Source organism: Vicia villosa, unplaced genomic scaffold (genome assembly GCF_029867415.1).
Source record: "Vicia villosa cultivar HV-30 ecotype Madison, WI unplaced genomic scaffold, Vvil1.0 ctg.002106F_1_1, whole genome shotgun sequence".
In the NCBI taxonomy this organism is placed as follows: Eukaryota; Viridiplantae; Streptophyta; class Magnoliopsida; order Fabales; family Fabaceae; genus Vicia; species Vicia villosa.
The window spans coordinates 31,236-58,458 of NW_026705842.1; the positions used below are offsets into that span (position 1 = coordinate 31,236).

At 31.0% G+C, this 27,223-nt stretch overlaps 2 protein-coding genes and 1 long non-coding RNA gene across 4 annotated transcripts; 2 read left to right on the forward strand and 1 right to left on the reverse strand.

Annotated features, from left to right (window-relative positions):
- Positions 1 to 5,465: 5,465 nt before the first annotated feature.
- LOC131637906 (serine/threonine-protein phosphatase 7 long form homolog) lies at positions 5,466 to 6,854 on the reverse strand. The gene is made up of 5 exons (XM_058908471.1): positions 6,792 to 6,854; positions 6,000 to 6,709; positions 5,832 to 5,922; positions 5,569 to 5,754; positions 5,466 to 5,474 (listed from the first exon to the last, which is right to left on the reverse strand). Exons 1-5 carry the CDS (start codon positions 6,852 to 6,854, stop codon positions 5,466 to 5,468), a joined length of 1,059 nt encoding a protein of 352 aa, XP_058764454.1.
- Positions 6,855 to 7,427: 573 nt separating this feature from the next.
- LOC131637907 (uncharacterized) lies at positions 7,428 to 10,138 on the forward strand. Its single transcript, XM_058908472.1, has 3 exons — positions 7,428 to 9,048; positions 9,138 to 9,658; positions 10,133 to 10,138. The coding sequence occupies exons 1-3, from the start codon at positions 7,428 to 7,430 to the stop codon at positions 10,136 to 10,138; spliced, it is 2,148 nt and encodes a 715-aa protein (XP_058764455.1).
- A 24-nt stretch (positions 10,139 to 10,162) lies between these two features.
- Positions 10,163 to 26,971, forward strand: LOC131637913 (uncharacterized). Of its 2 annotated transcripts, none has more exons than XR_009294527.1 (3): positions 10,163 to 10,460; positions 10,775 to 10,894; positions 25,499 to 26,971. It is a non-coding gene; the product is annotated as an uncharacterized LOC131637913 (long non-coding RNA). The 2 variants fall into 2 exon arrangements; XR_009294526.1 differs by having other exon boundaries at positions 10,163 to 10,457; positions 25,499 to 26,969.
- Positions 26,972 to 27,223: the final 252 nt, after the last annotated feature.

Here is a 27,223-nt window from a genome sequence, read left to right on the forward strand (position 1 = left end):
GCAAATCTTAAAAAGGCTTGTAACACCCCTTTTCTAAACCCCAAATATATCATTCAATCTCACAGAGTAATCATGCATAAGTAAAAGGGCGTCACATGTTATTTTCATTACAATGAAAACCTAAAACAACATCCAACATTCTTAATATACAAAGATCATATTGTAACACAAATGTAAATCTCATGCTTCCATACATTATGCATAAACGCTTGCGGAAAACAATTGAGTTGCTATTGAAAGTTTTCAATGAATATATATCTCATACTATATCCATCTACCAAATTCAAATTACATTTAAATCCACATGCTAATTTGAAATCCACAATATTGGCCACATAACCTTAAACAACATATCCAAGATCTCAAACAAATACATCCGAATATCCAACAAAACGTAGGAAATAGCAATATCCAAACATAAGCTTAAGTCTAAAGAAAACCCCCCAAGTGTTACATGACCAGAGCATATGACTCGCTATCTAATCCAATTAACAAACTCAGGAGCTCCTCGGCTAAATCCTCAAACAAGCTACTACTCGTCGGGACCTGCACGTTACCAACAGAGGATAATATTCATACAGAAGGGTGAGAATTCAAATTATTATAGAAAATATAATTATGGGAAATGCAACATAAACAAGTATACATTTTACAAATCATCACACTTCTCAATTAGGCAATTCACATATCACATACCAATCATCACACCAAAACAAATCATATGTATACAAGGCAATCACATAACACACAATGTGACTCGAAATGCAACAAATGTGAATCAATGCATGTGGTACCATGTGAACCCAATGTTTCACCGCTATCCGATTCAATATCTAGACTCCAAGCCACACCGCCAATCTGGACAAGATCGAAGTCACTACGCCTATTTCCAATTAAGGATCAACGTCTAATTTGTGAACCCAAAGTTTCACCACCGCTATTTCCAATCGAGGATCAAAGTCAACCATGTGAACCCCAGTTTCACCGCTTATATTTCAAATCCAACCATGAATGCATGTGTAATTATCTCAACACATATGCAATTAAGATTATTCACACAAATCTTAACATACTGCATACCTCAATAATTCACACAATGAATTATCCACAAATTGTACAAGATTCACATAACAAAATAACAATTGTAACAAGGCATAACAATCATCATATATCCAATCACAAACGTCATGAATATATCTGCACAAAGTATTCCAACAATTGTTATTCATCACATACCAAAACATAATGCACATGAAACAATTACATGTTATTTCACATAATAACATCATAATTAATCAATCAAGTTCAAATCAATCCTATACCATCATATAAAACATCACAATAGCTTCCTAACGCTTCGAACGACGCATAAAACGGAGTTAAGGATCAAAAGTTATGGTCTTTACAAAATCTGTCAAAAATGGAAATCTGCAGGTCGACGCAAGGGATTCATAGGTCGACGCATAGATGTTTTCCACCCCTTTCGGGTTAGCTCAGGTCGACCCATGAGTCGAAGCAAAGGATTCTATAGGTCGACGCACAACATTCATATGTCGACGCATGCTGAAGGAAAATGGATTTTCTGCCGTTTTGGGCTGCTCAGGTCGACTCATGCTTCTGTGTAGGTCGACCTACACTGCGTAAAACTCATAAAATCACCATTTTTCTTTCCCATTCCCCTCATACAACAACCACTAATCCATACACAATCCATACATCAATTTAAAGCAAATTGAGCACACATATAATGTTCCTAAACATGTTTCTAACCATGGGTCATTCATACAACACATTAAACATAAACAAATCATAAAATTCAATTGATTTCACGTAAAATGCTAGGGTTCATACATTTTCATGGAATTTCAAAGATTGAAGAGAATCACACAAACACACACATTACCCAATCATATAAATTATAAGAACTTGGATTCTAACCCTTACCTCTAGCCCTTAATTCACCCTCTTCAAGAATCTACTTCCTCTTCTACTTTCTCCTCTTCTCTTCTCTATGCCTCTCTTCTCTTCTCTCTATCTTCCCAAAATTATGATAAATGACCTAACTTAGTTCTTACTATCTTTCTCTTTAATTTGGGCTTAACCCAATTATTACCCAATACCTTATTCCACTAATTAGGCCCAACAACTTATTATTTCATTAATAGCTCTATAAATCAAATAACACAAATACACATATAATTAAATACCCAATTAATCATTATACCACATAATAACTAATTAGAACAAATAATTAATAAAAACACCCAATAAGCTAATTAAATAAATATCTAATAAAATTAGGATGTTACAAGGCTCACTAGCAAGCATTGGAGTGGATTTTAAGGTATATAAATGGGTCTCTGAATAGGGTCCTAATTTACGGTGGAGTATTGGGTGAAGATAGTAAAGCAGTAATCAAAGGATATGTCGACTCTGATTATGCAGGTTGTATGGATTCAAGAAAATCTATTTTTGGATATGTTTTCACTATGTTTGGCACTGCCATTAGCTGGAAAGCAACACTTCAGAAGGTTGTTTCTTTATCAACCACTGAGGCGGAGTATATTGCTCTCACTGAAGCTGTGAAAGAAGCATTGTGGCTTGATGATTTTGCGAAGGAGTTGAAACTTCAAGGTCGAGGTATCACTGTTAAATGTGGTATTCAAAGTGCAATACTCCTGTCGAATAATTCAGCCTATCATGAGCGCACTAAGAACATTGATGCGAGGCTACATTTCATTAGAGAAGTAATCGAGCGTGGAGAAGTCCAAGTGCTAAATGTTTCAACTGAGGACAATGCTGCTGATATAATCACCAAGACATTGCCAAGTTTGCAAGTTTTTCCACTGTATGCAGTTGATAAAGCTACATGAAGAAAGCTAGTTTGTTCCATTGATGTTGTAGATTTAGGTCCAAGGTGGAGATTTGTGAGATATTGGATCGAACTCTAGTATGATCGAAGGGTAACTGGTGTCAAAATGTGCATGTTGTAGTCGAAGATGGGTCTAGCATACAGGTGTCGAAGATGCTAGGGTTGTTAGCATGTTAGATTAGGTTTTAGTGTTTAAACCCTAATTTGTTAAGTTAGCTTGTTTATTAAGTTAGCTTGTGTAATGAGCCTTGTGGAAAAAAGCCTATTAGTTAGTATATTAGGTATTTTTATAAATAGCATACTAGTCTCTCATCATTGCATACTGCAAATCTTAATTTAGGGTGAAATGGTTATTTGTTATTCTTGTAACTTGTAATCTTGTTTTAAAGTGAAAGGAAAAAATAACAGTTATAACCAATTATTGTGTCCTTCTTATTTTACCATCTTTTTCTAACCCCTGTGAGTTTCTTGTTGTTAAAAGAAACTGTTTATACTCTGTTTACGGTGTCGTTTTTCACAACACAACCATAATTAATTATCATGAAAATTCCTTCCAAGAATTCAACTTCAAGAAGAAAAAAGTGAAATTTCGTGTGTGGACAAGTTATGTTAGATATTTTTCTTATTAGATATTTTTGAATCTATTAAAAAAAATTGCTAATCTAATACTAATAATTGAACAATATATATATATATATATATATATATATATATATATATATATATATATATATATATATATATATATATATATATATATATATTAGCAATTTTCGGTTCGGCTCGGTTTGGGTTTCACCAAAAAAATTTGCAAATCCAATCAAAACCAATCTATTTAATTTTAATTGGTTTGGATATCAGATTCTCTCAAAATCGAATCAAACCGGCCCGCGAACACCCATAATTATTATTCCATCTTTAGTGTCATATGCCTCCTATGGAGCTTAATAGTTAATATCCGCAACGCTAAATTGTAGTCTATGTGAGGCAAAGAAATGTGCTTTATACACTTGTATAAATATTCTAGTTCAAACAGAATTTTTTTGCAATGCTTATTTTATGGTGAATACTAAACAAACAAATCACCCAAAACTAGGATTTCAAAATCCTGGAAATCTTTGAGAGAGTATAGAAAGTAGAACTGAAGCATAATTTGTCATTATGATCTTGCTTTTATTACCACGCTTTCACCCATTCTACAAAAGGACAAAAACAAAATAAAATAGTACTATCATAACACATCCAACCTCTCTTTCGGATTTTTTTACCTCTATGCCACAAAAATGGAATAAATATACCATAATGCCACTAAGTGAAATAAAATTACCAATGTGCCACACTTTCCCTTGTGGTCCGGCCAGGGGTGGGACGGACGGCTGAAGCAATTTTCATCGTAGTTTGGGTCCGGCCAGGGGTGGGCCGGACGCCAACTACACCCTTTTTTTTTTTGATTTTTTTTTAATTTTTTTTTTTAAAATTGATATAAGTGTAGAAATTAATTATAAAAAATTATTTTTTTATTTTAATATAATTAATAATAATTATATTCAATTAAATATAATAAAAAATATTATAATATAATTTCATTAATTATTTGCCAATTGATTTATTATTATAAATAATAATTAAAATATAATAAAATGTAATAAAAAACATTATAATATATTTAAAAAAACATACAATTGCCAATATTTATTTTATTCACCATATAAACTACAAGGAAAAAAAGCCTATTTTTTTTTGGGCTTTGGTTGGACCATATGACCCCCAGTTAAACATTTTTTGGGTATCGGTACTCTTTTACTCTTGCGTAACGGTTGCTCGTTGTCTGGTGGAGGTTGTCTTTGTGGAGAATCGTCACTTGAAAGATCATCGTTTTGATGCGACGGACCACCATCCATAAAACTAGCCAGTTGTTCTGTAGTTAATGGTGGTAAATTAAGTAATTCCTCATCGGTCATTTCAAGGATTGGTTTATCGGACGCCACAACGGGTTGTGCCATTTGTGCTTGAAATGGTGGATAGTAGACATTCGTCGTGTCAAAGGTATATTGTTGTTGGGAGAGTGAAGGGGCGGAGGAAAGCGGTTGAGATTGGGAGTATGATTGGTCGAAGTCGGGTTGAGGGATTGGGGTGTTATGTAGCGGTGGTCGAAGTGTTGATTGTTGATATTGTTCTTGGTGATAGTAGTAGTTTGTTTGCGGGGTTGAGGTGTAAGGGGTTGGAATTTGAGATGGGGTGGCAAAAAATGTGTGTTGTTGTGTGGTTTGAGTGTGTTGGTATGTTTGTGGAAAGGAAGAAGTTTGTTGTTGGAATTGTGTTTGTTGGAATTGTGTTGTTGGTTGGAATTGTGGTGTTGTTTGGAATTGTGTTGTTGGTTGGAAATGTGGTGTTGTTTGGAATTGTGGTGTTTGTTGGAATTGTGGTGTTGGTTGGAATGATTGTGGGATTTGTTGATGAAAGGTTGTTTGTGGGGTTGATGTAGAGGAAGGATAATAACGAGGGTCTGCCAAATACGTTTCTTTCGACAAATATAACAATGGAATATTTCTTAACCATTGCATATAATCATCGGTGTGTCGTAAAGTAGTACTCAACTCACCTGTCATTATTAAGTTTCTTCTACCTTTCCACTCATTGTTCTCGTGAATGTTCACATGTCGATAATTACAATCCTTTACATCATTCTTAGTCACCAAGTGATGATCTCCAAGACACCTCGGGGGTTGAGGGATGTTTTGCGTAAAACCAAATTGAAGCCTAACCCTGTCGGCGTGATGCATTTCCACAATATGAAAACAGATAATATATGTAGTTGCACTCCACGCTCGAGCTTCTCGTTGAGTGCGATGAGGATATTCTTCGTAAGGCCTCCACAAAAACTGTAAGACATAAATAAATATAAGAGTCGTATTCAAGTAAATGAAAGATTTAGTATATGGCTTGGAAAATAACTTACATCTCCTTGGACCATGTGATCCAAAATGAAACGATATCCATCAAGAAAAGTATTTGGAGATGAGTAATACTCCATACCTCGTTGTGCAAATCTTGCATATTTAAAAAGTTCAATTAGGACTATGCGTTAATTTATTGGAAAAATAAATATATAGAGTAAAGAATTTACCTAGTGGCGTATGGATAGGATGGAGCAATTTCACTCCTTGGAGCAAGTTGTGGAATACGATAGTATGTCCACACAGCGAGAATGAGTGAGCATCCTCCAACACTCATGCATCCTACACGACATGCTTTGCACATCTCCCTGTAAAGGTAAGCCAAACACGCGGACCCCCAACTATATTTGCCACATTCATCAAAATCTTTGACAAATTTGAACCAAGAAGAATGCAATACACTATGAGATTTATCAGGAAATAAAACAGCAATCATACTTAAGATATATAATTTTGCATGCAGTATATTTTCCTCCTCGGTTTGTTGAGAATGGGTTTCTAATTCAATCAACTCGTCGTGTATCCATGTTAATTTTACCGCACCCTTCACCCTATAACCGACCGGTTGTATGCCTAAAGCATCGATACAAGCATAATCGGGACCTTCGGTCTCACCTACTACAGCTCTCCCATCTACGCGGAGGCCAAACAACATATTTATATCCTCTAATGTGATTGTACATTCACCGGTCGGCAAATGAAACGTGTGTGTTTCAGGCCTCCACCTCTCAAGCATCGCAATTACAAGTTTAGAATCAACACTTCTAAAATTAATTTTGGAGACATGTCCAAAACCGGCTCTTTCTAAGTAAGGCTTGATAGCCTCACTTGGCTCCCTGTCAAACATATGATTATGTAGTCTAAACCTTTTAGACTCATCCTATACAAAAAAAGTATATCATTTTGTTAGTATATAAAAATAATAACAAAATTAAACTTACATGTTACAAAATTATACTTACATATGCCGCCACGTTCTCCCTTGTTCCTCTATGAAGAGCTCCCAAAGCAAGCAAACCAGACATTTTGTGCAATTGTTGTAGTGGTAAACAGATTGTGTGTTTTAGATGAATATCAAACTTTAGAATTTGTAGAATGTGATGAGTTTGTAGTGATAATGAAAGGTTGAATTTATAGTCAAAGTGAATACATTGTATAAACCATTGGACTAACAAGTGTAATGCATGCAACCAGTGGGCATTCTATTATCCATTGGACTAACAAGTGTAACCCATGCATGCAGCATGCAGCATGCTAGTACCTATGATGAGACAACACAATGGTTGATGGGATGCATGCATGCAGCATGCAGCGAAAATTGTGCCCCCTTGTGGTCCGTCCCACCCTTGGACGGACGCAAACTAGAGTAGGTTAGGGTTCGGCCACGTCCTGGACGGACGCCAACGAGGAGTGTTTGGGTCCGGCCAGCCCCTGGTTGGACTACAACGTGATTCGTCCTTTGACTGGACGGACTCCCATACGTGTCCATTTTTTAGTTGGATTATTTTAAATACCACTTTGTTTGAAACATATATAGCAACACACATTCTGTTACAAAGAAAAGTTGTTTGTTCAAAGAAACATTATATTGAAATTGAATGGCTCAGAGAAACATTATTTGTTCAGTGCATTACTATGGTGTTATCAGTAACGATCTAACCAACGGTTTTTCGTTTAGCAATACCGAAACAAAACGTTTCAAAGTGCATTGTAGAGCCGATTTTATGCATTTGAAGGAACGGATCGAAACAAAATTGCAACTTCCTGTAAGTGAAATTATTTATCGACTTCCTTTGTTTAATGGAGAAAGCGGTATCATTTTTTACGTCATGAAACCAATAGAGGACGACGATGGCGTTAAAGTGATGTTCGAATGTCACAATTCGTTTGCTCCTCTTGACGATATGGAGCTATATGTTCATATTGTTAGTCCTCCCATTAACCAATCGCAAGAGTCGCATTCGCATCAATACGGTTTGAGCCAACCCACTGATGAAGAACCAACCCAAAACAACGAACCATTTATACCCGACGAACAGGTGGACGAGTACAGTGAGGATGAAATACAGGAAGTGCAATATGAAGATCTTTTTGGTGATGACAATGACCCTGATGATGTTGAGCCGTCGCAGCCTACACTTGCACGACCGATTAGCATGTACGCCCCACCGGATCACATGCGAAATATTTGTTTAGAAGAGGCACCGTCTGAATCAATTTTTGGTTCCCACATAACAAACTATAGTGATGTTGATTTATATGAGGGAATGGAGTTTGAAGACAAGGAGGAGTGCGTTGCTGCTATTCAACATTGGCATATCACCAATAATCTTGATTATTGGGTATACAAATCTGACACGAAAAGATATGTCATCAAATGCAAAAATCCAACTTGCAAATTCAAATGTAGAGCATCCGTTCGCAAGAAGAATTCTAAGTGGATGATAGGTAAGTTGAGTGGACCACATGTCTGCACAACCACTTCAATGTCGCAAGATCATAGACAACTTACATCAGATATTGTCTCTCACTGCATCAGAGATTTGGTTAACACCGACCCCTCAATTAAGGTAAAGCTCATAATTTCTCATATAACAGGAAAGTATGGTTATAATATATCTTACAGGAAAGCGTGGATTGCAAAGGTAAAGGCCATAGAATCCTTGTATGGAAACTGGGAGACATCTTACAATGACCTTCCACGATGGTTATTGGTAATGAAAACATATCTGCCTGGAATGATAATAGACTTGGAAACTTTACCTGCATTTTCAAACGAAGGAAGTCAGTTGGGTGATAAGATGATATTCCATCGTCTATTTTGGGCTTTTCAACCTTGCATCCATGGTTTTGCCTATTGCAAGCCAATTGTTCAAGTCGACGGAACATGGTTGTATGGAAGGTACAAAGGGACATTGTTGATGGCTGTGGCGCAGGATGGGAATGGTAACATTTTTCCTATTGCTTTCGCTATTGTCGAGGGTGAAACCAAGGATGCTTGGAGTTTTTTCCTTCGTAATCTAAGAATCCATGTGACACCCCAACCCAATCTATGCCTAATATCAGACAGACATCCATCGATTAAAGGTGGCTACGATGATCCTGCAAATGGATGGCAAAATCCTCCGTCATCACATGTCTATTGCATAAGGCATATCGCGCAAAATTTTATGCGTGCGATTAGAGACAAAGAACTACGTAAAAAACTCGTCAACATGGGTAATAGTCTGGTTGATATTTTTGAAGTAAATTTTTGACATGTTTATTTCACTTTGTCGGTTTCTTGACATGTTTATTATTTGTGACAGGATATGCATTGACGGAGTCAACGTACAATTACTATAGAACCGAAATTCGTCAGACAAATAGAGATGCTATGGAGTGGATTGAAAATATCCCCAGGGAGAAGTGGGCAAGGGCGTTTGATAGAGGGCAACGATGGGGACACATGACGACTAACCTTGCAGAAGCAATGAACTCTGTGCTAAAGGCTACCAGAAATCTTCCAATAGCGTCTTTGTTTTCGGCCACATATTTTCGGATGGGAGCATTATTTGGTCAACGCGGACATGAATGGACAAAGAGGTTGACATCAGGCCAAACTTTTACAGACAAGTGTATCAAGGGGATGACTGAAGAAGTCAACAAAGCAAGCAGTCATAATGTTTACCAGTTTGACCGGGAGAGGTTCTATTTTATGGTGGCCGAAAGAATAAACCGCAACGATGGTCGTCCAACTGGTACTTACGGTGTTGATTTGCGAAAGCGAACATGTGATTGTGGAAAATTTCAAGCATCCTTGGTTTCACCCTCGACAATAGCGGGTTTGGTAGGTGGCTTCAAAATTGTATGTTTTTTTAAATATATTATAATGTTCTTTAAATATTGGCAATGGTATGTTTTTTTAAATATATTATAATGTTTTTTATTACATTTTATTATATTTTAATTATTATTTATAATAATAAATCAATTGGCAAATAATTAATGAAATTATATTATAATATTTTTTATTATATTTAATTGAATATAATTATTATTAATTATATTAAAATAAAAAATAATTTTTTATAATTAATTTCTACACTTATATCAATTTTAAAAAAAAAAATTAAAAAAAAATCAAAAAAAAAAAGGGTGTAGTTGGCGTCCGGCCCACCCCTGGCCGGACCCAAACTACGATGAAAATTGCTTCAGCCGTCCGTCCCACCCCTGGCCGGACCACAAGGGAAAGTGTGGCACATTGGTAATTTTATTTCACTTAGTGGCATTATGGTATATTTATTCCATTTTTGTGGCATAGAGGTAAAAAAATCTCTCTTTCGCTCCCATTTCTGTGTCTGCATTTTGTACACCTACACAACCCTGCATCTTTCAGGCTCGGCTCTGCTCTGCTCTGCTCTTTAGTCTTGTCACAATCTCAACAGCTTGCAATTCTTGTCTTCATTCTCAACCATTAGCCCTAATTTTTTAATATAAATAAGAACAAGATGTGGATCTCAAATCACTTTAACTCACACATCTTCAGACGAACGGAAACAGAGTTGTGCGGGGTCGCACGGACGAGCTCGGACTCGTGGCAGTAATGGTTGTTTCCGGAGCAACCGGCAAGAGGAGTGCGGCGTCCGGTAGTATCTTTAGATTCTCCCTCTCTTCTTCTTTCTTTGTTTCTGTTATTTGTATTTTGGGTTTGAAAAGATGTGGTATTGATCCTATTAAGAGAGCTGGTGAGGCATTTTTGTTAATGGAAGGTTCTTTTGTTGACAGTTTGTTGGTGTTACGCTTGTATCTTTAGCAATACAAATTTCCCAATGTTTAAGATCATATCAAGTTTTTTTTATTGTCTGTCTCATTTTTTGTTTGCATTTTCTCTTCTTGTTCTCTTTTAACCGAGTTAATATTTTTTGACATTGTTGGTCCAAAACATCTACTTTGGCTCAACCAGTGTGATAATCGTGTATGGTGGGTGGATCTCTTCCATACAAAACTGTAAATGGCATCATCCAGTGGAAAGAGGTGTTATGCCAAATGGTGTGAATGGTTGGTCACTGACAAAACAGAGAAGGTATGTTTCTAGCCAACAATTTATGACTTCTATTTATCCATCCGTTTTTGAGTAATAAGAGGTGTTGTATTTCAGAATAATACCTTGGGTTTAAAGAATTCTTTTCAAAAAGTATTTAGCAATAGGGCGTATCTTGATCTGAAATGATAGGTTGGAGAACTCTATGAAGGCTAGAATCCACTAAGGCTAACATATATTTAGGGTTGCAAACATTAAACATATATTTGACACAGAAATGTATGCAAATCATTTTTTCCAAAACAGACTATTTGAAACTTACATTTGAAGCTTGCAAAACATTTGATGGATTTAATTTAATAATTACTCTAAAATTCCCAAATTTGAAACCAATCGAAGCATTTAGTAGAAACTCAAAAAATTCCTGATATAATGAAGTTTTATTTGGAGAGAATCATTGATGTAAAGGCGAATAGAAATTGCAATTTTCGTTGCATAACACATGCTTGCTTAGAATGTTAAAACGTAGAGAGTTGTTGGAGACTTGGAAACTTTTAAGGTTGAGAGTTAATACTTAATTTGGAGTTATGTTGCAACTCATTAATTTTTGGATGCCAACTTATATGGGCTATCACAGTATTTCCATACAAAGTGGTTTGTATTTTTTTTGGAAAAGACTGCTAGCTGTACTGTACATATCTTCTTTTAGAAGTGAACCACCAAATAAATTAAAACTTTACTAGAGTAACACATATTAATGGAAACCATTTTGTGAAGATACTTTATTGTCTTAAATTTTTGCTGGTTGTCTTCTATAATTTGGTTTTCATTAACATGTAATACTGTAAAATTAGTAGCCTTTGAAAATAAAATGATAACCACTTTTTATGTAGATATTATGAGATAACCCATATCAGTTGACATACCAAAATCAATGGGATTTGCCAAGTAAATTAAGAATGAAAATAAAACTACCAAAAAATGTTAAAATTTCGCCACAACGTATATAAGTGATGTATTAATCTATTCTATAAACAATAAGTTAATTAAGAGGTATGGCGCGTGCCACTTGTCCAGAATGAAGGGAGGAGGGACTGAGTACATAAAAAGTACATAAGCGTGTGCGTGTAAGCCCTCAGCAGTTTCTTATTTGGCAACTCATTTTCTCTCTCCTCACCTCTCTCACTCTAAATTCTCTCTCAAACTCGTCCCCTCTCTCTGCAATTCTCCACCTCCTAAATCACCATTCGCAGGAGACAGACAATGGCCTAGGGTGGCCCTTTACCCCCAAACCAAGAAAACTTCAATACAAACCCCCTGACCTTTTCATCCTCTTTCCAAATCTGGCCTCTAAATGCCCAAACAATCGACCCTCACATTGGATTGACTAGGGGTGTTCGTGGTTTAAGAACTGCATTGAACTGAACCAAATTAATGGTTTAGTTCAGTTTTTAAAAACCACATTTATAAAAAACTAATTAACTGTTAAAACAATTTCAATTCAGTTTCAAACTGGTTTTGAACCAGTTTATATTTATAAACTGGTTTACAATTAATCTTTAGTTATAAACTGGTTTAAACCAGTTTTAATAAAAAATTAAATTTATTTTGTAAATTATTTCAAAATTGTTTTTTTTTGTAAATTTATTTTGTAAATTATTTCAAAATTGTTTTTTGATTTTTGTTTTTTATACTTTTGTATCTTTTTACTGTACAAATAATTTGCTTATATGGTAACTAAATTCATTGAGTGGAATAATGAAATAATGATGCTCTTCGTTAGTATATAAATTATATGTAAAAGTAATTACTATTGCCATTAATATTTTATTTAGTTTGGTAATTATAAAATGCAAATTTAACTTCAAGTTTTTTTCACACTGCCATTAATATTTTCTTTAGTTTGTTAATTATAAAATGCAAATTTAACTTCAAGTTTTTTTCATATTGGTTTCAGTTTGTGAAGTTTTTTTTTTACCGTTTTGCAAACAACTCGCACAGTTCGTGAAGTTATTTTATTTCGTCAAGTTTTTCTTTTTCATATTGGTTACGAAATTTTTTTCTTTAACTATAGGCTCCAAATACTTTCTTCTTTCTTCCTAACTTCTTGTGGGTGTCTAATACTAGATATTTTATATGGTTATTCTAATATAAACAAACATTTCTTTTTAGTTATAAATATTATCGTTAATTCAACTAATAAATGATTTTATAATTTTATAAATTTTAAATATAATATGAATTGAATTAATAATATATAACTTTTTATGCTGACTGTGAATAGTAGTTATTATGCATATTTTGTTTCTTTTAATTCACATATATTGTATTTTTTTCATGTTGGTGTACAAGTAATTAAAAGCTATTTTTTTTAATTTTCTGAAAAAAATAATTAAAAAAAAGTTTCTTTATTTTTGGAAGAAAAAAATATTTATATCTTTTCTTTTTTTATCTTCCGAATAAAAAAAAAACTCGAAAAAATCTATAATTTTTTTATTATTTTTTTAATTTAAAAAAAATATTTTTAAACATTATTTTTTTAAAAAAATTAATCAAATTTTTTTTAATTAAAAAATATTTATGATGTTTTTAAAAACAATTAGTTAAACAGTTTAAACTGGTTTTTAACTTAAATTTGGTTAACTGGATTGTTTATAATATGTGGTTCAGTTCATAAACCATTTAAATGGTTCAAATTTTTTGTGGTTCAATGCAATTCAATTTGAGAATATGGTTCAGTTAACCAAATTTTTGCACACCCCTAGGATTGACCCTCACAAAAATCATTGAAACCCTACACTCAAATAACAAAACAATCAACATCAACCTCATATGAAATTTCTCTCCGCACATAAATCCCAGGCCATAATCACTATAAAGTACTTAGTGGATTCTAGAAGAAATGTACTATGTAAATGGCTTAACTTCCATTTGTTTCCTTTTGAGAATGATTTCACCACCACTGTCTTCTAAACAAGCTTAAAATAGGGCCACGAACATATGCATAAGTAAGAGCAAAATGTCTTAAATCCTAAGAGAATAGGTGTTAACTTTTTCCATCCTTCTAAGTGAATTTTGTCATCTTTTTTCTTTAAGTATGAATTATGTTGTCCAAATTTCGCCATTCTAAAATTGTATGGACAATTGTTTTTCTAACCTTGTTCCAATGATTGGTGAGAATAAGTGATAAAATTGTCTTAAAAAAAGAAGAAGAGTATTTTAGGTTCATTTTAAAATAACTTAAAAGTAATCTACATATAAAATTATTGATGGAGTTAATAAGACGTACCATTTCTTCTCGTATGAACCTACGTAAACAAAACAGAGGATTTAACATGTCATCTCTGATTTTCTTTAAGACGTTAAATCCTCCTATTTTGTTTATGTAGGTCCACGCAACCAGAAATGATTTGTCTTATTAACCCAATCTGTAATTTATATTTATTTTAAGTTATATTTTAAACTTAACTTAAATATTACCTTTTTTTATTTCTTTACACAATTTCATTTCACTTGTTCTCACCAATCACTTCTTCTCACCAAAGGGATTAGAAAAACAATTGACCATATAATTGTGGAATGGTGAAATTTGCACAACACCTATTTAAAGGAAAGGAAGATGACAACATTCACTTAGAGGAATGGAAAAAATTCAAACACATTTATTCTCTTAGAAACATATTTACTTGTGCATCCAATTGTCTCCCTACAATAAGCTTGTTTGAAGGAGAGAATGGTGTTGAAATCATTCTCAAATGAAAATAATTGGAAGTTAGCAAAACCTCTGAGACATTTATCCAATACATTCTCAAATTTCTAATCATCTGCAATCTTATGTGGAAACATGTTGTCAAGGATGAGAATTGTGGGTTTAGGGGTGGTTTCTTTATTTTGTGTAGTGTCTGATCACGCAACCAACAATCTAGGGAGGGGATGGCATTGGAAAATAAGAAGAATTGTGTTAAAAAGAACAAAAAGATTTTAGATAGGAGGGTTTTGGAGGGTTTGATTTTATTCATAACACCAAAACCCCATAAAATAGGGGAACTCAAAAATTTTATTGAAGGAGGATTGTGGAGGGGTTACATAAATTTTCTAAATATTTGTTAAGTTATAGTATTCTGAAAATTAAAAATTTAGTAATGATAATGACTCTTTATTCTAAACAAAATCATTTTTTCAAAAAATGTCAAATATTTTTTTATATTTTTTAAAATATTCATTTTCGGAAGCTTTTCCCTTCCCTTCTCTCCCCTCCAAACTCGCAAACAAAGCCTATGATAAGATAAAGACCACGCTTTTCAGTGGTCAAAGAAAAAGCAACGCTTCAAAGATAGAACATTTGGATGGTCCATAAGGCACTTGGTATACATATAAAACTAACCTGAAAAACTACACCGAGAGATTCATGTCCAACTACAGATTGGTCGATGTACCATAGTAGCACCATGGACTGCAATGACAACATTGTATCCTACTAGGTTGTTTAACAAATAAAAAACAAACATATTCAGTATATAGAACATATTCTTATTGGCATACATATCTTGTGAAAGGTTATAAATAGTAGACACAATTAGGGTTGTAACTGGGTCATAATTTCTATGCGGTAGAGAGTGACAGGCAAATATGATGGATTCAATTGTGGCTGTGCTACAATTTCAAAGACATAAAAAACCAGTAACTTTATAGATATCAGTCTTGGAACTTCAAGTAAAACCATAGCAAAATGCACTAACTCAAATTTGAGAACCAAATTTTTCTAGATTGAGTCAATCAAGATGCAAATGTTTTGTTTTCAATAATGGAAAAGATATATAAAATCAACCAGGATTCTTCCAACAAAATTTGAGAACCTAATTTTTCCAGAATGACTCACTCAAGATGCTAATATTTTGTTTTCAATAATCGAAAAGATAGTCTTGGAAAGTTAGTAATTTGAGCCCATTAACTTAGTAGTTAGTACTCTCTATTTTCTTAGATTTTTGTGGTTTTTTATTTAGTTGTGAATCCCATCTGCTTGCTTATTCTATAAGGTTATTTGACACACAAATTGAAAATCATTTTTTTTTGAAGCAAACCATTTGAAACTCCCGACACTTGAAGCTTGTTGCAAAACATTTGATGGATTTAATAGTTATATTTCTAAAATTCCGGGAATTTGAAACTAATTGATGCATTTAGTAGTTACTCTCATAAAATTCATGTTAGAAAGAAGTTTTATTTGGAGAGAATGATTGATGTAACGGCGAGTGGCAAGTTAAAACATGAGGAAGATTGATCAGAAATTCGTAAGGAGTTGTTGAAATAGTTAAAAGACAAGTTGAAATAAGACAAGTTGAATATGTACATGGAATTGTATGGATACTTGTATACTTTTAAGGTGGTAGAGTTAACACTTATTTTGAAATCATGTTGCAACTTTTAATGATTTTTGGATGTCAACCGATATGGACTATCACATAGCAATTACATACAAAGTGGTTTGTATTTTATTGGAAAAGGCAGCTAACTGGACATATATTCTTTTATAAGTAAACCACCAAAAATAAATTAAAGCTCATTAGAGTAACACATGTTAATAAAAACCACTTTGTGAAAATACGCCACACATTATTAAAAGTTACTGAAGAAAATTTAAACTACATTCACAAAGTGGTTTCCATTAACACGTATTACTGTAAAAACTTTTAATTTATTAAATGATTTTCCTCTAAGAGGGAGATGTGTATAGATAGTAGGTAGATGCTATGGGATAACCCATATTAATTGACATCTTAAAATAAATGGGAGTTGCACCATGACTTCAATTAAGTGTTGATTTTACAATTTTAATTGTATCTAAGTCACAATACAATTCGCTATACATAAACTATTTGTCTTTTAACTCTTTCAACAGTTCCCTACGAAATTTTTGGCCAATCTTCTTCATTTTTTGACATTTTGGGTATGGATGTTATGAACGAAAATCGCAATTTGCATCCGCCTTTAGATCTCGCATCAATGATGTGCTCCAAATATGGTTTCATAATATTAGGATTAAGAGGATAGTAACTACTAAATGTATCAATTGGTTTTTGAATGGGAATTTTAGAAGATTAACTTTGAAATGCATGAAATGTCTCCAAACTTCAAATGTGTTAAAAGTTTTCAATGATTTACTTTGAAAAATGTGTCATAAGGTTAGAGCAAGCAGATGAGATTCAAAACTTAAAAAGTAAAAAAGTTGTCTTCCTAAAAAAACTAGTAACAAACCCGTGCGTTCGCACGGGTTCTGGAACGGGACACGCATTTGTTTCAGATGTCCTTTTAATAGAAAAATATCTAGTTATCCGTAAAAAGTAAATAATTGAATGTATGATTAATAAAAAAAATATTATTTTGATCAGTAACTTTATGTCCCGTTAATAATTAATATTTTGATCAATAATTCCATGTCTCGTTAATAATCAATATAATAAGAATGTAAAAAAGAAAAACAAAATTATTTAACTGAAAGAGCTTATTGATATATGGATTAAAAAATAAAATTATTTGGATTAAAAAAACTTGTTCCCATTTATTAAAAAAATATATTAAAGTTTAGTCATTAATTTAAAAATAACACTTGTCATTAATAATATATTTCCTCTGTCTCAAAATAATTGTCAATTTAGCGTGTGTTTGTTTTTTCATCTAAGCAAACGGCACCGCACGTCCAAGCTAATGTTACAATTTGTAGCTTCTAAATATTGCGGTGGATTAGACAGTTGGACGTGAAAATTGAAATGGAAATGCCAAACCAAACATATATTTAGATTAATATTAATAATAAATGGATAGTATTTGGTGTCAAACCTTGGTGTCGATTGATTCATTCCCTTTAAAAAAATATTATTAACAAACTCATGCGTTCGCACGGATTCTGATATGGGACGCGCATTTGTTTCAGATGTATATTTGTTAATAGAAAAATGTCTGGTACCCATGAAAAAATAATAACTAAATGTAAAGAAAAATGTCTAGTACCCGTGAAAAAATAATAATTAAATGTTTAGAAAAATGTCTGGTACCCGTGAAAAAATAATAATTGAAAGCATAGAAAAAATGTCCGGTACCCGAAAAAAAATTGAATGTTTAGAAAAATGTCTGGTACCCGTGAAAAAATAATAATTGAATATATATATATATATATATATATATATATATATATATATATATATATATATATATATATATATATATATATATATATATATATATATATATATATATATATATATATATATATATATATATATATAAATGTCTGGTACCCGTGAAAAAATAATAATTGAATATATAGAAAAATGTTCGGTACCCTTGAAAAATAATAATTTAACGTATAGAAAAATGTCTCGTACCCTTAAAAACATTTAGATCAATAAGATTTTTTAATCCAAAATACAATTTTATTATAAAATATGTGAATAATAGAAGCTAAAAAAATGTAATAGAAAAATAGAAGAAAATAAATATTAGAAGAATAAAATTAGTTGTAAGAAAAAGATGGAAGATAATTGAGTTTTAGTCTGGGGAAGATGGTTAAGTAGGGATGGAAATGGGCAGGGTATGGGTAGGGTACTATAGTACCCATCCCTATACCCGCGGTTAGAAAAAATCCCCGTACCCGAGCCCATACCCGTTTGGGTAACAATTTTAGCACCCGTACCCGTGCCTTCTAGGTATGTATGTACCCATACTCGTACCCGTTACCCACATTTCTAATAAAAAATAAGTATATCAACTATAAAATATCATATCATTTTAAGTTTTTAGTATCATTTAAATATTTTCAAAAAACTTATTGTTAAATTATGAAATAAACAAACATTTATGTTACATATGTAATGGTTTAACATCGATGTATTTTTGAAAATTGATAGACATTTATTTTAATATAATAATATAAATCAAAATATATAAATATATATATGTTGTGCGGGTATGTGGCGGGTTGGGTACTAAGTTGCCCATACGCGCACCCATACCCGCTTATTTAAGTGGGTAATTACCTGAGCCCGTGCCCGTACCCATTTATGCGGGTTTTTACCCTACCCATTGTGGATATTTTTGTGGGTACCCACTGGGGATAGGCCAAATTGTCATCCCTATGGTTGAGCGTAAAAGAAGGTTGTTGAAGAGAGAGAATGAAGTGAGAGTATAGGTAGGAGTAGGAAAAGACCATTGATTAATAAAAGGGGAAAGAAAATATTTGAATTTCCAAAAAATAAATTAAAATATTTGAATTAAAATTTACCTTGCAATGTAGCATCATGAAATGAAAAGAAACGTGATAAGATTATATTTTCATAAACTATACAAACATTATTAATTACTGTTAAGTATTATAAATAGTATAAAATAATACTAACATCTTATCAATCATTTAATATATTATAAATGGTATAAAAAATATATTGTATATTATTAATTATCGTTGTAATTATTATTTATTTTGACAGTCTTTTATAATACTAAAAAACATGTGTGATGATGAAAAAGAAAAAAAGACATAGAGATAAATATAGTTGATGTGACTTTGGCTTGCACTATACAACACACTATACTAAGACCTATTATCTTTGTTCTATAGATTTTCTTTGATACAATCAAGACATTAATTATCTCTTTTTATCAAATTTGTCATTATTTTTTTAATCAATTTGTCATAATTTGTTTAATTATTATTTACCTTAGTGATCAAAAAACATTTACAAACTTTATGTTTTTTCTTATTTATCTTGGAGATAAAAAAAACAATTACAAACTTTTTCTTTTAACTTAAAAAACTTATGATATAACACTAATATTTTACCTCCACTATTGCAATAAGGAATATTATATAGATTATTTTGCTTCTTATAGTAATCATCTGTGATTTTATTTATTTTTCAAAATTGCATTCCTTATCTAAATTTAGTTATTCTAAATATATATTTTTTATCATGGATTACAACAATTAACAACCTTTTTCAATAAATTAAATTTGTACATTTTTTATAATATCATGTATTTCAAATTGATTGTAGCAATTGTGCATATGTTATGTTGCTCCTCACAATACTCAGTTTATTTTAATTATTTATTTCAATTTATTTATTATCTATTAGTTTATTTTTCTTTTTCGTGTGATAGTCTTAAAAAGCTTTAGAGATCAATTTATCTTTAAAAAAATTATTTATGATGTTAAAAGACTGAAATTAAAAAAATTGTAAATATGTTATATTTATTTTTCAAAATTTTCTCAATTATATCTTAAATATTTGATTAGTCCATAAATTATATTCATTTTTCAAAAAATTTGAATAAAAAAATAAAATACATCACGTTGCTATAATTAATTAATAAAAAATATTATTACTTATAGTGTCCTCTATTTGTTTTTTAATAAATTAGTTGTAGGAAAAAGATGGAAGATGATTGAGTTTTAGCCTTGGGAAGATGGTTGAGTGTAGAAGAAGGTTGTTGAAGAAAGAGAATGAAGTGAGAGTATAGGTAGGAGTAGGAAAAGATTATTGAGGAAAGAAAATATTTGGGTTTCAAATAAAAGATTTAAAATATTTGAATTAGATTTTACCTTGCAATGTAACATCATGAAATGAAAAGAAACGTGATAAGAATATATTTTCATCAATTATACAAACACTATTAATTATTATTAAGTATTATAAATAGTATAAAATAATATTGACATCTTATCAATCATTTAATTATATTATAAATGGTATAAAAATATATTGAATATTATTAATTATTATTATAATTATTATTTATTTTGAATATGTAATATTAAATAAAAAAATTTTTTTTACAGTCTTTTATAATATTAAAAGACATGTGTGATGATGAAAAGGAAAAAAAGGCATATAGATAAATATAGTTGATGTGACTTTGGCTTGCATTATACAACACTATAGTAAGACCTATTATCTTTGTTCTATAGATTTTCTTTGATACAATCAAGACATTAATTATCTCTTTTTATCAATTTTGTCATCATTTTTTAATCAATTTGTTATAATTTGTTTAATTATTATTTACTTTGGTGATCAAAAAGCATTTACAAACTTTATGGTTTTTCTTATTTAGCTTGGAGATAAAAAAAAACAATTACAAAATTTTTTTTTAACTTAAAAAATTGATGATATAACACTGATATTTTACCTCCACTATTTGACATACTTCACGTTTTCATTTTCTCATGTATAAAAAAATTAATTACCTCCATTAACTATTAACTTTATTTTTTACTACCATTAAATCATTGCAATAAAGAACATTATATAGATTATTTTGCTTCTTATAGTAATCATCTGTGATTTTATTTTTTTCCAAAATTGCATTCCTTATGTAAATTAAGTTATTTTTATCATGGATTACAATAATTAACAGTCTTTTTCAATTAATTAAATTTGTAAATTTTTTATATTATCATGTATTTCAAATTGATTGTGGCAATTATGCACATGCTATGTTGCTCCTCACATTACTCAGTTATGTATTTTAATTATTTATTTCGATTTGTTTGTTACCTATCAATTTGTTTTTCTTTTTCGTGTGATAGTTTTAAAAAGCTTTAGAGATCAATTTATACTTAAAAAAAAAACTACTTACGATGTTAAAAGACTGGAATTAAAAAATTGTAAATATTTTATATTTAATTTTCAAAATTTTTTCAATTATGTCTTAAATATTTGGTTAATCCATAAAATACATTCATTTTTCAAAAATTTCAAATAAAATAATAAAATACATCATGCTGCTATTATTAATAAATAAATAAATATCATTAATTATAGTATTTTCCATTTGTTTTTTAATAAATTAGTTTTAAGAATAAATTAGTTGTAAGAAAAAGATGGAAGGTGATTGAGTTTTAGCCTTGGGAAGATGGTTGAGTGTAGAAGAAAGTTGTTGAAGAGAGAGAATGAAGTGAGAGTATAGGTAAGAGTAGGAAAAGACCACTGAGTAATAGAAGTTGAAAGAAAATATTTGGGTTTCCAAGAAAAGATTTAAAATATTTGAATTAGATTCTACCTTGCAGGCATCATCAAATGAAAAGAAATGTGATAAGATTATATTTTCATCAATTATACAAACACTATTAATTATTATTAAGTATTATAAATAGTATAAAATAATACTAACATCTTATCAATCATCTAATATATTATAAATGGTATACAAAATATTGAATATTATTAATTATTATATAATTATTATTGTAATTATTATTTATTTTAAATATATAACATCAAATAAAAAATAAAAAATTATTTTGACAGTCTTTTATAACATTAAAAGACATGTGCGATGATGAAAAGGAAAAAGGCATAGAGATAAATATAGTTGATAAAACACTATACTAAGACCTATTACATAGTCTATTATATAAATTTTCTTTGATACAACCAAAACTTTAATTATCTTTTTTTTTATAACATTTTTTTTTTAATTTTCAACAAAATTATATATAAATCTATCTATCATTATAAATTTTAGTTGCATTTGTAGCTTACACTTAGAAAGATTTATATCCATTTTTTTAACTTATTTCACTTTTAAAAAATTTAATTACCGATTAAAATAAATTTAATTAATAATAGTCTCCCTACAATAATTTCACCAATCTAAAACTTATAAATAAATAAAAATTAGAATAAATTATGAAAAAAATAGAAATTAAAGAGAGTTAAATGAGATATATTAATGACACATTAGAATAACATTAATTTGATTCTAATTATATTTAAAGTCATTATTGAAAGTCATTACTCTTTTTAAAATTTAATATTATTGATTATATATGACTTCTTTATTAATGGTTAATATTCTCCGTATTAACATCTCATCTTGATTATATAGCATTTAATTTAGTAATGATAATCAATATTATAAAATATTTTTATAATATCATATATATTGATATTACTAAAAAATTTGATATAACAAATTTTCATATAATATTTTTATAGTATTATAGTATTCATTTAACATCATTTATTTTAAATAATGATATCAAATATATGTGGCATCTTTATTAATAGTCAATATTCTGCAATCTCCAATTTTCTCAAAAGTGTTGTTTACATCCTTTTTTTTCATCGTTTTCTTCACCAAATATCTCTCAACATTATCTTCTCTACTCACGACGTGTCTTGCACTCATTGGCTTTTAACAGATTTCCTTCTCAAAATTAATTTTCAATTCTCTCTCTCTCTCTCTCTCTCTCTCTCTCTCTCTCTCTCTCTCTCTCTCTCTCTCTCTCTCTCTCTCCAAATTTCACGTTCTGGAATTTCTTCCCTTCTCCTTTCATATTCTTCATCCTTTATGACTACCTCCATGAACAACATCAAGTAATAAAAGAAAAACATAACATGACATGTTAGAATTAAATAATAAACCTAAAAGAGTAAGATTAACATCTCAAATTGACTCTTGCAGTAGTTGTTTCGTAGATCAAGACCATGTATGTGTAAAACTTCCCTTCCCCACTCAACATTGAAATGTCTTAAAATTGAATTAGAACATTCCACTACATAAGACAGTTATCTTAAATAAATCAAGCTGCAAACATATTTTCCTTACATACTCAGATCTCTCACCACCACCAACAAATAACACCATACAAACGAAACAGAAGTTGAAGAATGAAGAAGAATAGAACCAAAATCAAAAGGGAAGAGGAGATCCGCGTTGAATCGAAACCTGCAAAGAACAAAAATTTGTTATAACATCGAAAGTTACTTCTTCATCACCAAACGTTCAAATCCGAACAACACAACTTCAAACGCGAACGAAACCGCTCAACAACATCATCAAATAGTCGGTCGTGTACATATTCTTCCTTCTGCGTGAGCCAACAGATCCAAACCTCAAACAACAAACACTAAATCAGAAGATATCATAAAAAGTGATATATGAATGGATAAAACATTATTGAAGTTGAAGAAGGAAGAAACAAAAAGACCGTCATATCATAAACTGTAAGCGATAACTCTGTTAGATAGTCGACCAAATACTTCAACTACATCAATGGAACCTGAAAAACAGTAAAAGGTAAACATCTCAACAGATAAATTAGAGAGATAAAAAATAATCTAGGTTGTGTGGAAGATTATGGGTTTGGCTAGGGCCTAGGGTTTCGTTAGTGAGTTTTGATAGCAGATCTGGATTCGTCAGTGAGGAAGAACAAAAATTGAAACACAACTCAGTTAGAGTTTGTTTGCAGGAACAGAGATGAAAGAGGAGAGAGAGATGAAGAAAGAAAAGAGAGAGAAGTTTAGAGAAAATGAAAAAGGTTTAGTGTTACACTGGGAACCATTTTCCTCTGTAAATTCAGAAAACTCAACTACAAATATTTGAATTAAAGTTGTGATTTGTCTTTTCAAGAAAGAAATAAAATAAAAATATTCATAAAAGCTTGTATTTAGATTTTCTAAAGACCAAATATGACATTCCATGAGATAGTAGATTGAGAAGCTTTTCAATTAAGGTGTCCACTTGGCACAACATGGAAGCAAGGGGGCAAAATGGTATTTTCCAGATCAGTTAACTTTCTTATATTGTAGATTGGCTTCTTTTAACTCTTTCCATTTATATGTATGTTACCGTTATTCTCCTAATTTGGATATTGCAAATGGTGAGTGTGTCACTGATCTTCTCTCTTGCTTTTTTTTTTTGTCTTTCTCAACCATCCCAATGTAACAATTTACCTTAAATTAATTGGTATATTAATTGCATATTGCTATTCAACCGACCTGATTAGCATTGTGCTATTTTTTTCATGAAAGTAGTCTTCACTGCTTACATGAAAAAAAAAATCATTTTGCAACGTTAATCGAGTCGGTAAATTTTTAAAGAAACAAACGAAAATCAAAGAAATGGGATAACATAACATCAAAATGAGCACCCAAAAAAAAAAAAAATCAAATCTTAGTTGCTCAAACTTAGATACCTGGCTGCATAAAAACCAAATAATTTTTATGTACATGTCTTAATTAGAAATCTTTAGAATTTCTTTTATTTTTTTTATATTCTGATAATCTATTTAGATATAAATATGAGGCTAAAAATGAACTTTTTCATATGTAATTGAGAAAATTTACAAAACAAGATAAATATAAAGTAAATATAATTCCCTTAACAAACAAAGTTAAAGACCTAATTGCAAACACTACAACAAAAACAAATTTAGAGTTATCACCAGCTATTTTTACATATCAGATTCGATTTATCAGACCATATAGATACGTATCAGATAAGATTTGATAGAATTTTTGAAATATCTGTGCTTCATTGGTCCATGTTTTCTTTTCCAAACCCAAAGGATTCTAAATACAACTCTGTCTAGAAATAGAATGCTAAATTTATAAAAATGTAACTGATAAGAGTTTAATGAGGAAAACTACCTTAAGGTAATATAGTTTATTTTCTGACGAGTAAAAAAGAAAAAAAAATATAAAGCTTGTGTAGCAAAAATTAAGCTTTTCCTTATGCAGCCGCTTGTAGTGGACCATTTCATTTAGGCATTAAACAAGCATTTATGTATGATGACATCCCTTGGATCCAATAATTTGTTTTTGAAAATAATGATGCTAAACTAACTTTTCATATTTGTGTTAGCTTGATTTTGCAATCAACGCCCTTGTGTCATTAAACATGGTGGTTACAATGTTGGTGGCATTTGTGCTGAAAGGCACGGTACCAAGAAATTCTCTAGAACGGATGGACTATGTGCGGATGTTGTCTCAAGAGATTGCTACTGATTACTCGCCCGCATCAGCATATTTTTGTTTGAGTTCCTCTATTCAGCTTGTATGTTATATCTCAGAAATATAAGGTCTGAGTTGCCTCCTCAAGAATGAATATAGAGAAGAGAGTTGCATAATATTTCATTGATACTTAGAATTGGAAAATACAACAGATATATAGGAAAAATATCTAGAGGATCTTAACAGAATCCAGCTAAGGATATGACAGCAAGGAAAATATAACAAACCAGCAAGGAAAATATAACAAACTAGTGGTGACTCACGGGTTCTAGAAACAACATAAAATGGTAATCTATTTGTAAACTATGTGATTTGTGAACATAATTGGCATCCTTCTATTACGCGGAGACCTTTCCTTAACAGGCTTAACATCATTAGCAGTAATAGGCCCATCTTCTGAACTTGGACTTATAACAATACCAATCCTATCAAAATTAACTTTGTCCTTAAGGTTATAATTCTATTTAAGAGCTTCTTTTGCAATACCAGCCTTTGACCCCGACCTACCAATCTGTGATAATTGTTTTGCGGGTTAATAGAAACATGCTGTATAGAGGGAAGAAAAGGCCTTATAAATCCATGTATTTTCTTTTTCATTTCTCTAATATAGAGAAATGAATAGTGATTTGATGCACATATTTGCAAAACACACATAACAAACAAACTAATTAGTAATAAAAAATAAACTCAATTGAAATTGAAATTGTTAATCATATTATTAATTGAAATTCGCAATTAGTAAAGACACATTATAAATACCTACCTCATTGAAATTGTTCTTTTTTAATATTGAAATTGTTCTTTTTTAATAGCGAAGTACTCAGCATAAGAGCATACCCAGAATTGGAGGGGGGTAAATTATGAAAAGGAGTAGATTAAATCATGAGATAATTCGGTTGGGTGTCTGTCCTCTTTTTTGTAAATACCTTGCCCTCTTTTTTGTCCTTCTTTTGGGTGTCTGTTGACATATATTAAATTAATAAAAAACAATTTAAAAAAAAGCAATTCTAAAGGTTTCATCTAAGTAATCTAACCTCCACATAATTTGGTTTAACGGACCAATGCCTAAGTTTTGGCAACCTAGCCCTATGTTTTCTTATATGAACATTATCTATGTTTTCTAATTCAAGTTAATTTTGATGGCTACTTCCATGACAATACATCTTCCTTGTTATTTTCTTTCATGAAAGTTTTCACTCTCTTCCTTAACTTCCTTTTGGGACTATGACTCTTCCTTTTAGGACTAGGACACTTGTGAATCTTCCCTCCTTTCTACTTTTAGGACAAAGATAGTTGTGAATCTTCCTTCCTCTCTCGATTAGAACCTTAACTTTGAAACCACTTGTTAGGAAAATAATAAAAATAAATAAATTTCGACGCACGCGGAAGCATACCCATAAAAGAAGAAAAGAAGGAAAAAACTAAAAAATAAAACAAAAAAATTATAATTAAATTTCTAATTTTACAATAAAATTTCAAACCCATCATATAATAGCAATTTTTAAGAAGAAAATTGCAAACCCTTCAGACTACAACTTTTAAAGAGAAAATTGTAAACTCTCTCTCAATTGCAACT

What these genes read in the sequence shown, in the direction of transcription:
- LOC131637907 (XM_058908472.1), top strand. Translation starts at nt 7,428, where the DNA reads ATGGCTCAGAGAAACATTATTTGTTCAGTGCATTACTATGGTGTTATC. An exon ending in TAAAAAACTCGTCAACATGG is followed by an intron (nt 9,049 to 9,137) that starts GTAATAGTCTGG and finishes TATTTGTGACAG; the next exon opens with GATATGCATTGACGGAGTCA.
- LOC131637906 (XM_058908471.1), bottom strand. Translation starts at nt 6,854, where the DNA reads ATGTCTGGTTTGCTTGCTTTGGGAGCTCTTCATAGAGGAACAAGGGAG. An exon ending in GGGAGAACGTGGCGGCATAT is followed by an intron (nt 6,710 to 6,791) that starts GTAAGTATAATT and finishes TTTTTTGTATAG; the next exon opens with GATGAGTCTAAAAGGTTTAG. An exon ending in ATCACATGGTCCAAGGAGAT is followed by an intron (nt 5,755 to 5,831) that starts GTAAGTTATTTT and finishes TATGTCTTACAG; the next exon opens with TTTTTGTGGAGGCCTTACGA.